Raw genomic sequence first — 12,161 nt, 5'->3', positions numbered from 1 at the left:
GAGGAGAGCGTAGCTGCCATTTGAGACTGACAAAGGAGGCAACGGTTTAGCCTGCCCTAGCCATCCTCACCCTTTTCCTGCCAACGGCAAATGGAAGGCCCACACAGTGAGCTTCTGATGGCAACTGGGCAACTTCAAGGAGCTCAGGACAGCACCCAAAGATCCTGCTTACAAACAGGGCGTGCCACAGACGAACCAGGTCAATGAACAGAATGGAGTCTGTTATGAACACGTAACAGAATAACTAGGACTTATGTAGACATCTGAATGCAACCCATCAGTAGAAAAAAAGGAGCAATATTGTAAACTAACAAGTGGGGACCTGCAAGGACTTTAAGGAGGGCCAGTTTGGTTTAGAGGTTAAAAGCAGCAGGACTCTAATCTGGAGAACTGGGTTTGATTCCCCACTCCTCCACTTGAAGCCAGCTGGGTGACCTTGAGTCAGTCACAGCTCTCTCAGCTCCACCCACCTCACAGTTGTGAGTGACTGTTGTGGGGAGAATAATGACATACTTTGTAAACCACTCTGAGCAGGCATTAAGTTGTCCTGAAGGGAAATATATAAATCAAATATTATCAATGTTGTTATTGTTATTATTTAATTGACTCCGCCCCCTCTATTTCCTCTTTCCCTTCCCTGGCCACCCTCACAACCTCTCCACTTTTCCCGCTTTCTTCTCTCCCTCCCAGCCATTTTTTCTGCCCCCATCTTCACCTATCCACTCCCCAGCAGCCTCTCCCCTATGGCCAGTTGTGTGGTGTTGGCTGAGCCAAGCCCAGTGGCATGGTGGGGAACTTGCACGAGGTACAACATTTCCCTGTATCCCCTTCCCCACATTATTTCCTCTTTCCCTCCTCCTGGCAACCTCCATATGCTCATCTTTACCTATGTCCTTCTCTTCTTCAAACCCACTACATGACTTACCTTTTATTGACTCCCATCCTCATCTATATTTCTTAATTGACTTCATTTATAATAAAAACTGTGCTTATATACCATTCTTCTAGACAGATTAGTGCCCCACCCAGAGCGGTGAACAAGTTAGTGTTATTATTATCCCCACAATGCAGTTGGGGAGCTGGGGCTGAGAGGAGTGGCTTACCCAAGGCCACCTGCTGAGCTCATGGCAGTAGTGGGATTCGAACCAGTAAAGTAGTGATTCACAGCCAAACCACTTAACCACTGTACTACAGCCATTTTCCTTGTCTCCATATTATCCTCACAACAACCTTGAGAGGTAAGTTAGGCTAAGAGTGTGTGACTGGATCAAAGCTACCCAGTGAGCATCCACCACAGGGTGGTAATTCAGACCTGGGTCTCCCACATCCTGCTGAAATGCTTGGCGGCCGGGGGGTGGGGGCTGAAAAAATGGCTGGAGCCAACTTATTAAGTTAAACAGTTTTTTAAAAACTACAGTGCACCCTTTCAGACTGTATAAAGGTGAGATTCTGTTTTAAAGCAATACATTTTATAGCAGCCAATTACTAAACACTTCTATTTAGGAATAGTTTTTAAAAAAAATATTTAAATTGACAAATTAAACCAGCTTTCTTCGCTTTGTCCAGTGCAATCCTGAGCAGAGTTGCATCTTTCTAAGCCTACAGACTTCAATGTTTTTAAATTAAATGAATCGGGTTAGGATCGCAGTTAGCATTTGAAATCTATCTACCCCATTACAAATTATTACACCCTAATAAACCTTAACAGAAAAGCATCAAGGGATTGTGGGCATGCTTATTGAAGAACAAATAAAAGAGCACTCCAGCCTACTTCCATATTCCTTAATAAGATAGGGTTATGTGGCCTGAATGGAACCAGTAAGTGGGAAGGGATAAAACTTTTGCTTCACTCTGTCTATGCTACCCTTTATCTCCTAGATTGCAGGAGGCAGTTGACAGTATCTTCTTGCACTGGAATGTATGGAACACGGTTCAAGAAAACAACAGATCCCAGACCCCTGCATTCTGCTGCTTACTAAAAGTTTAAAGATGTTGTGACGGATCCCCCAGCCTTATCTGGCTGACACCCTTCGATGCCACCCCTTGTGAATGATTCTGCTAGCTTAGGACGGTTCTGATTTGGGATCTCACAGCTCCTGTCACCACTTGTGAAGTATTCACTGGTTGAGGGACCCTTCTGACAGGGAATAGAAATAGGGACCACTTACACTCCGGCTCAGTAGGTGTGTTGTAGACCTCTCCTCATGAGGCTAGAACTCAGGCTGGAAGCGGGTTCACTCTCTGGACAGAATGGAATCCTCCTCAGCTCTCACAGACACAAACTGGAACTAGAATGTCACTTCATTGCACCAGCACCTCCTCAAACTCTGCCACTTAGTCTGACAGGCTGAGGGCTGCTTCCCCTCAGGGTGTATAAGATAGGCAGGAATTATCAAACCGGACTCAGATGGTTAACAGAACAAATTAACTTTACTGAAGCACATTTTATCTTCCTCCTGCACAGCCTTAAACGGTTAAACGTTCCAGATACCTCATTAACTAGTCCTCCTCAGAGAACTCTCTAAACACATCTGCCTTCTCTGGTTGCTAGCCCTCCACTTTTCTTCTTCAGAGTCTCCCTTAACTGCCAAAACTCCCAACTAACTATTCTAAACTGTCTTAACTGCTCTTCACTGCCACTCTCTCTCAACATTCTATTCAGGACCTGTCACTCAAACAGGGCCTGTCCGTCACAGATGTTCTTTAGAGCCTAAAGATACTACGGACTTGCTTTCTCCTACTCCAAGGGAAACACACATAGAATTGACCCTAGGATGCTTTTTCACACAATACCGAATTTGCTCTGTAATTATTGTTATAGAATTCACTTGCTAGACTTCCTTGTAAGTTACTTTGGGCTTGACGATCCCCAATACGACTATCCAATATTCAGCTGTGGATTATATAAAGATGTATTAAATTAACTCCTGGTCAATTCACAGATGGTCTGCAAGCAGCCACAGTAATTTATTTTTTTTTAAGGAAAAACTTACCCTGCTGCTGGATACGCATAAAGCAGTGCACGCATTGCTTCATCATACTTTCTGATGGCCACAGAATAGTTCCCATTTTTGAAGTCATGATTTCCTGCCGTTTTCATGAACTCAGAATAAACAAAGGGATCTGCAAAGCCGAGGGGGTCCATTCTGATAGAAAAGGGAAAAAATAGTCTGAGTTATAATGCAACAACTATCCCCACCCCCTAATTACAAAAGTATTCACCTATGAAATCACAAAGGACCCTGTTCAAAGAGAGAAAAATGCAACTGAAAACAATCATCACTGGCTGATTCTGTGATCAACAGATGACCCAGACTGGCACCTAAAGAAGCAAGGTTTCCACATGAAGGAAGCATAAAGTAAGCAATAACCTGCCCTTTTTTGTATCCTTTTAATGGCAAATTTCCTGGGGGAGAAGACATATTAAGAATAAAACATTCAAGCTGAAGAATCAAAGGAATTAATGAAAGATCGCTTTGGGGGATAGCAAAGATCCCCATGAACACCTCCCTAGCAAGGCAGGCCTGTGAGCGGTTTTTACCAGGATGACTCCTTAACAGCATAGAGAGACTCGTACCCACATGCACAGCAGTGTTAATTGTGATTACTACAGAGGGTAGGCAGGAGGCAGCTTTGGTACACTGTCCCTGCCTGGAACTATTTGCAAACCTGTTTTAAACTTATCTCACAGATGTTTGGTTTTGCAGTTCTCCAAACTATGGATTTGTGTCTGCAGAGATAACGTGCCTCTTCTTAACAGCAATAAGCATATAGAACTGAGAAAAACCTCAGTCCTGTTGTTCCTCTACAAACCTGTGCACTCGGAATCAACTCCTTACCTCTTCTTAAGTGCTAAGTTTCAAGTTCAATTAATAGAACATTGTTTGTGGTGGAATGTATCTGGAGAAGTCAAGTGTGAGGAGGGAGGGGAAAGCAGTGCAAATGAAAGTGAAACCTTTTGAGCAGAATAACCCAGAAGTCTTGAGTTCTTTGTGAATTTAGCCTGAGATTTATCATATTATTCTCTCCCTTAAAGAAAGAAGCAGGCCATAGGAGAGATCCAGTTTGGAAATATTTTTGTTTAACGTGTTAGTTAACAAACATGAATGTTTAAGCAAATGCAAAGATACATATGCTATATAATGTTATTGTTTTAGTTAAATAAAACTATTTGATTATTGTTAACAATTATGTTTCTCCTTCCAATTAAGTACAGCAGAAAAGCTATCCAAATATCAATGACTAATCTATTTAATTGAAGACAGATAATTATGAAATCATTGCAAGGTGAACTATTTCAAATGGTAGCTAACCAAACAAGTGTTAGATTTCAGATGTAATTATAAAACAAACCTAAGAAGTGATCATTCTAAAAATTAAACCTTCATTTGGGTTGTAAATATTAAGGTTATAACAACCAGCAATAATGAGCCCTTATACGGAAAACCGTGATTTAAATTGAGTCTTACTGACTAATGATGTAGATCCAGAGGAGTTAGCCATGTTAGTCTGTAGTAGCAAAATCAAAAAGAGTCCAGTAGCACCTTTAAGACTAACCAATTTTACTGGTATTTATAACAATAAAATTGGTTAGTCTTAAAGGTGCTACTGGACTCTTTTTGATTTGACTAATGATGTAAATCAAATCCAGGTGATAAAATTATTTGGACAGATAGTGCAGTAGTTAACCTTTTCATGTATCTCTGTTTTCCAAGGAACTGGATTACATTTGCTAAGTGACACATTAAAAGCAACTCGACCACAACTTCAAAGCTAACACTATGTCTGAGACAATTTGTGCATTAGAATACACTCAAACACGCAACCCCATCCATGCATGACAGCTGTATCACACATCCTATCTAAACATGTGAATCAACATTGTTTTGTCTTAATCACAGAACTGAAAACTGTAAAGTAATACATACTCAACCATGCTGGTTTATAGTGAAATCCTAAGAAGAGTTGACTCCAGTCTGGAGTCAATGAGCTTAGCTTGGAGTAACTCTGCTTTAAAAAATACAAAATTACAACAACCTGGAGTTAGATGGAGTTGCCTATTATATATTCCACAGCTCAAGTATTTAATGACCAATAACTAAGTTATCTATCTAGTACATTTTCTATCCCACCCTTCCCCAAGGAACTCAGGGTAGCATAGCTGGTTCTTCCATTTTACCCTCAAAACCACCCTGAAGGTTAGGCTGAGAGTTGCCCACAGTCATCAAACAAGCTTCATGGCTGAATGGAGATTTAAAAGAGGTCTTCTAGATTTGAGACCAACCTAGTCCCCTTCTTCAGCAGCAACAACAAAACCTATCAAGGAATAAAGAATATAAAGTTCTTTCTTCACAGATTCACCTGAATGCGACATGCATTTTTCCATTTGGATACATACTGCTAGTAAAATGAACTTCTGCAGATGGTATTACAGTAGCTGGCATTCAATGAAGGATCCATGTTCTCAGTTCATGAAACAGGTAGTTTTGACTGCATGGTATACTCATACAGGAACTCTAGAGAGCCAGCACAGGTTTGAATCTCACCGAGCCATGCAAACTCAATGGGTAATCTTGGGGCAGTCACTCTCTCTAGCCCAACCTACCCCACGGCAATTGTAAGGATAAAATGGATGCATGAAAAGCATTGAGTTACTGTGAAGCAAGTGCTGATTCATAGGGTTGCCACCTCCACATTTTGAAATTCCTGGAGATTTGGGGGATGGGGCATGGAGAGGGCAGGGTTTGAGGAGGGGAGGTACTTTAGCAGGGTATAACGCCATAGAGATCACGTTCCAAATCAGGCATTTTCTCCAGGGGAACTGATCTCTGTTGCCTGAGGATCAGTTATAATTCTGGGAGATCTCCAGCCACCACCTGGAGGCTGGCAACCCTGATTCAATGAAAGCTTATGCTAGAATAAATTGTGTTAGTCTTTAAAGTGCCACTGGACTCCTCTTTAATGAAAAAGTACCCGATCTCTAAAAATGCAAGCTTAGGACTTGGTTTGGCTCACAATGACAATTTTAATTTTCTTGTGATGCAGAAAATTTTTTAAGGTACAATTTACAAGCCATCTGTGAAAGACACATTAATGGAGCCAAGATGTAAGACAATGACATCATACTCCTTCACAGCATCCCCTTGCTTACATTAATATCACAAAACTGATGTTCAGCAGAGAAGGCTAGGAAGGCAAAAGGCCTTTGGACACTACTAATATATTCAGACCAAAACAGTAAAGTTTTTTTAAGTGACCTTGCTTTAGATAGCAGTAAATGAGATGGCTTGACTCAATAAAGGAGGCTACATCCTCCATTTTGCAAGATCCATGCAGAGCTGTTAATGTTAAGACATTCTAGAGGTCTTTTATTCATAATGGTCGTCATAAATCGGAAGCAATGGAATGGCACATAACACACACACACAGAGATGGAACATTTCTGGAAATTTTGAAGCCACAGGGAAAAATAACGGCTCTTTTTCTAACAAAATGGAAATATCGTGAAAAATTAAATATATGTGCAATAATTGCTTTCCTATCATATCTAAACTTCTTTTACTGATTGAACAACATAAAATGAATGAGTTATTACTCAGCATAAAAATTGTACTGTTTGGCATATTTATGGAATTTAAAAGTATAAATATTTGCACTTCCTATAAGAAAAATTGCATGCATGCTAGACTTTTATAAAGAGTTTCAAACTGCTGCACTTTATGCTACCATAGCTCATGTATCTTTAATTTTTGCCATCTGAGAGGTAGGCCTTGAAGACAGAAAAGTAAGTTCTGTTGTAAACAAAAGAAATGCAGGATTTGGACAGAAATAAGGGCGCCCCGCTAAACTTTATAATACTGAAATCATTAAATACTTTTGCTGCCAAAATCATTTCAAATCTTAAAAATACTGTATGTGTCTACAGTTTAAGAGTTTTTTTCCCCCAGCACTCCCCCAAAGTTTCCACCTTTTCAACTAGAAAAACTGAGAACATCTTCAGACTTTTTCATTATGCATACTGGGAAGGAATGAAACGCTTTGCAATATATTTTTCTCACTCAAAAAAAGAAAATATTTCATATGAAGTTTTCTCCAGTGTTCCCCAAAATGTCTTATTTCTTCCAAAGACTGAAAAGGTCCTTTTTTCCCTTGCTATGCCCTTTAAATGTTTTTTTTTAAAAAAAACCGCCTTAGGAAGAATTTTGCTTAAAGGTTTCTTTGCAGCGCTTCCTCAAATTTTTACATCAGAAAAACTGAAAAAAAGATTTTTAGAACAAGCCAAAAATTTCATAGCACTACCACAAAAGTTAATGCAAGCAAGGAACTTGGAAGTCCATCCCTACTAGGAAATAGTAGACATTTCAAGTTTAAAACCCTTCTGACAATCACATTCCAAAACCCTTCTTGTTTATTAATTACTGGCCTAGGAAGTAATTTCTGAAACTGTTTTGGAAATCACTCTACTTAGCTTTTGGAGGCTTGTCAGCAAATATAGTATTTAATACAATAATATTTAATATGCTACTTGATATATTATTTAAATTAATATTTTAAGGGGAAAATCCAGCATGATTATATCCAAAAAGCCACTATTATTTCTAAAATGATAAAAACAGAGATTCATGCGGTCAGCACTATTTTTTAAAAAACAATGGAAGCCATACTTTCCATACAGAACAAAATAAATCCATATTTCATATTCCTAATCCACCATAATTCCTAATCCACCTTTAAGATCCTAGGAAGGCAGAATCACATGTACAGTAAACCAGAGTTCGTTTTCAGATGCAGTGGAAACTCCTATTCATGATATGAAGAATCACACGGGGATTTATGCCTACCCTGGCAACTGCACCTGCCTAATTTTCAGGGTTATTTATACCTACCAGATAAATGACTATGTCATGCATCTGATACGCCAAACACCGTAACACGTTCAAGTGATCAAAGTTCTCTATGACCTGGTAGTTTTCTTGGCTTCCAGCCTCATTTTAAGTATCCTATCAATTTCTAAGTTCTTGATTTAGATTTTCAATGCCCTTGTCAATGAAAATCCAAGGGCCTTCCCTAGTTCCTTGGAAAGCAGATGCTGGCCCCATAACTGAATGGTCAAAATCAAGCAAAGGGATACCAACTTTCACTGAACCGCTGATGTTTGCAAACTCTGGGGTGGAAATGAGCTCTCGTTTTTTGCTGCAGGCCAAATCTTATGAAGCAAGCAAACTTGGAGTCCCCTCACCAACTCAGACCAACTAAAGGCATTGTTAGCCATGTAAAATGAGTCATGTGCCACATTAAAAAGTGATGTGATTTAAAAAATTGTATTCGTCTTGAAGGCAATAGAAGAAAACGCTAAATAAAAACATAAATGTTTTAGTCTTTGGAGTGCCACTGGAGTCCCGTTTTCTCTCGTTGCTACAGACTACTACAGCTGGCTACCCATGGAGAATTATCTTTAAGGAGCCATATGGCTCCTATTTCCCCTGCTGAAGGCTAACTCCATGGCCCCTCTGAGATGACCTCTTTGGGGTGCTTCTCTTTGGGGTGGGAGTTGAACTAAAGAGAGTTTTGATCAAGCGGGAGGTAGAGAATCGGTCATCTACTTGCAAGCTGGGCACCTCTGGGGAGGTGCAAACAACACCTGGGGAGGTGCCTTCACAATCAACAATCAGAATCCAAATCCTCTTACAATCAGTATGGGAAGTTTATATCCAAGGCAATCCCAGACTTTCCAGAGGGGGCTCAGTTTTGCTTTCCTGCTCTTTCTATGCAAGAACTCTTGTGAGGACAAACTGGGCAATTACCAGTGCCCTTTGATGCAAGATTGCTCCAGTTGATTTTCCCTTGCCGCATCTATGCAGTATTGCTTGTGCTGAAATAAAGGTTGGTCTTTAAGGTGTCACTGAACATTTATTTGGGGATGGCAGGGTAACCACGCTACTACCCCTTTGCCACTCCAGTCGAAGCCCACAGAAACCTAAAAGTAGCAGTACTCCAGAAGAGAAATTTCAAGAGAATATTACAACTGCAAGATGGCTGCAACTGAGAGTCTCTCAACACAAGACATCTTACACAAGGATGTGAGAGAACTTACACTTGTTCTCCCATTGTGGGATACACATGCATGGGACAGAGAAAACTTGAATGCAAGACCACACAGAAACTAAGTCCCCCTGTAAGATGTCTTATGTAGAGAAACTCGAGTTTATTTGCAATTTCGGAACAATAGGCACCCCAGGGCTTAATAGAGACATTGGATTTTTCTCTCAGTAATGCTGATTTTCTGCTCGTCACACCCCTACTCCATCAGGCTAATTACAGTACTATTATACCTTACGCCCTTACTTTAAATACACCTTCTGGCTGGATAAAACTCTACATACTTCCACTTCTAAATGTATTTGAAGAAGGGAGCTTCGACTCTTGAATGCTTATATACCCAGGAAACTCTTGATCTTTAAGACGCTATGGGACCCGGATCTTGTTCTTCCACTGCAAACCAGGCAGAAACTGCAACCTCCACCTGGACTAACTCTGCACAAGGCTGGAGGGCAGGGCTTTGCCCCCTCCTCGGCACTGCTGGCTCTCTCGCCTCGTCCTCCCAGCCCGCCTCTTCGAAGTCTCGCCGGGAGGTTCACTTTGCAAGCAAGTTGGGGGCCTTTTAAAGAGGCGGCCGCTGCACTCCGGGCCGCCTCCCCCTTCTGGAGAGTCGCGATTCCCGTCGCTCCTTACTCCGTGGCAAACGCGCAGGAGAACCAGGTGCGTGCAGCAAACCTGTGGCTCACAAGGGCGCGAGCGCTCCACCCTGCGCGCCTCGCCTCGCCTCGCCAGCCCCGGGGCTGCTCCCTTTCTTCCTCCGGCGACTTCGCCCCCCGAGGCTGGAGGACACCGCCGGGCAGGCGCACGCCCCTTCTCCGCCCTCTGTCCTACCTGGGCTGCAGAAGCCCCCCGAGCGGCGGCGGCCGCCCCTTCCTCGGTCAGCGTGCAGGCGCGCCGCGGAGAGCGCTCAGCCGCTGCCCGTCCCCAACCGCGGCCGCTTCCATCGCGGCTTCGCCTCCGCCCTTGGAAAAGGCGCCAGCCACGTTCCGGCCCCCTCCCCGCCCGCCCGGCCGCGTCATTTCGGGGAACGGGGCGGGGTCTTTTCTCCCTCGGCGGGGCCGCCTTTGCAAAAGCGAAACTAAACCGAGCGGGCTGCTCCGCCCCGCCGCGGGAGAAAGCGAAAGGCGCGCCTGAGGCCTCTCCGCCTAGCTAGGCAGAGACAGCCCCTTCAGTGTGCAGCTGCCGCGTGCGTGAGCCCGGCTACACACGGGGCACCTTGACGCAGACACCACCACCACCCCCGCCACAGGCGCCGCAGTAAACCAAGATGCCAATTCTGCCCTCGTTCCGGCAACACAATTATTGGCCCTAACAGCACCCGCTATACCATCTCGGGCTCATTTACTTGCTCATCTTCCAAAGTGACATATGCCATCCAGTGTCAGCAATGCCCTTCCGCTTTCTGTTTTAGATAAACAGGTCAGTTCTCTCACAAAAGAATAAATGGTTAAATCTGGTACCCAAAATATCACAACATCCAAAAACCAGAGGGAGAGCATTTGAATCTTCCAGGCCATTCCATCACTGACCAAAGAGTAGCCGCTCTCAAGCAGGAAAACTTCAAAGGAAAATGACAACAGCAGATTAGGAAAATTGAGTTTATTTGCAAAGTTGGAACAGTGGAAAAACGCCCCCCCCCGGGTTTAATAGGGACATTGGATTCTTCTCTCACCACCAATGCTGATTTTTTGCTTTTCACAACCCATCAAGCTAATTGTAGTAGTAGTATACCTTATGGCCTTAATTTAAATTCCCCTCCCATCTTCTGACTACATAAAAAACCTACATAAGTCCACTTCTAAATGCTTCTGAAGAAGGGAGCTTTGACTCTCCAAAGTTCAGACGCTTGGAATCTGGTTGCTCTTTAAGATATTACTGGACTCTAATGTTGCTCCCCCCTCCAGAATCCCTCCTAGGCTGGGGCCCCAGACAGGCTCCTTCTACATCCTTTCACTGCATAGAGAATACGGCAGGAATCAAGATGCCATGTTAGTTGGAGTACAGAATCTCTTTAATTCTTCTTGACAGGAAGATGAACTTTCAGACATGTTGCTGTCATATTTGTCTCTGACTGCAAAGACAACTGAGAGTCTTGTGACATCTGAAAGACTACCAAATTTATCCTGGCAATTGCTTTCAAAGGCCAGAGTAGATGAGTGAATAATAATAATAATAGCAGCAGCAGTAACAACATTTGATTTATATACCGTTCTTCAGGACAACTTAATGCCCACTCAGAGCGGTTTACAAAGTATGCTATTATTATCCCCACAACAAACACCCTGTGTGGTGGGGTGGGGGTGAGAGAGCTCCAGAGAGCTGACTAGCCCAAGGTCACCCAGCTGGTTTCAAGTGGAGGAGTGGGGAATCAAACCCTGCTCTCCAGATTAGAGTCCCGCGCTCTTACACCAAACTGGCCTAATCTCAGTATGTCATGGGTACAGAAAGAAAAATAAAGGTTTTTATAAAGCTGAAAGGCTAAAGAATTTCAAGATACTGCTATGCAGAGCACAAATATAAACGTGATACATTCCAAAGATCCAGTGAGATACCCACATGACACAGCAGCAACATTAGTTTTGTTTCCTGCTTCATGTCTGTTTTTTTCACTCAGAGATTCAATGGTTTGTGCTTTAGTGCGGTCACAGTGACCTTGGAGTCCTTCCTCTATAGAGTCTGGCAAGAATTTTATCAGTATAATTCCCTAGTGAATAGTGGTAAATAACTTGCCTGTTTTTCCAGTGAAAGACAATCCATGCTGACTTGGTTTGCACAAAAGGCAGGTTATTGTTGTTGTTACTACATTTCTATCCTGCTCAGCATCCAAAGACCTCAACAGATCATATATGATCCTTCACTCGAATGTAAAGGATGTCAAGGGGGAAGATAGAAAGATGCCACTCTGCATTCACAGCTATTCAACTGAATACCATAAGTTCAAGTTTAGTGTGTAACTTGTCTATTTCTGTTTCCAGGTCTAGCTCTGAATTTTTTCCAGGTCTCTATCCACCCCTGTCCCTCTAGTCTCCTGCTAGAAATTATTAACCAATAAGGATATTTAC

At 42.6% G+C, this 12,161-nt stretch overlaps 2 protein-coding genes across 4 annotated transcripts in view; one reads left to right on the top strand and one right to left on the bottom strand.

Moving 5' to 3' along the window:
• Positions 1–10,048, bottom strand: part of TRANK1 (tetratricopeptide repeat and ankyrin repeat containing 1) — a 71,069-nt gene extending 61,021 nt beyond the window's left edge. For 2 of the 3 annotated variants that reach the window (XM_054991040.1, XM_054991042.1), the window contains exons 1-2: positions 9,931–10,048; positions 2,994–3,146 (exon numbers count right to left, since the gene is read on the bottom strand). In XM_054991040.1, coding sequence (XP_054847015.1) covers positions 2,994–3,145 — 152 coding nt within the window. In that variant the 5' untranslated portion in view covers position 3,146; positions 9,931–10,048. Of the gene's footprint in view, positions 1–2,993; positions 3,147–9,439; positions 9,529–9,930 lie in introns of those variants that run through there. The other variant, XM_054991041.1, reaches the window with a different exon arrangement.
• MLH1 (mutL homolog 1) overlaps positions 9,683–12,161 on the top strand; it is a 37,763-nt gene continuing 35,284 nt past the window's right edge. Inside the window, exon 1 of the mRNA XM_054991046.1 lies at positions 9,683–9,759. The gene's annotated coding sequence lies outside the window, so the exon portion shown is untranslated. The remainder of the gene's footprint in view (positions 9,760–12,161) is intronic.

The sequence above is a fragment of the Eublepharis macularius genome, chromosome 11 (genome assembly GCF_028583425.1).
Source record: "Eublepharis macularius isolate TG4126 chromosome 11, MPM_Emac_v1.0, whole genome shotgun sequence".
Lineage (NCBI taxonomy): Eukaryota > Metazoa > Chordata > Lepidosauria > Squamata > Eublepharidae > Eublepharis > Eublepharis macularius.
This window is presented reverse-complemented; position numbering and strand designations above follow the sequence as displayed.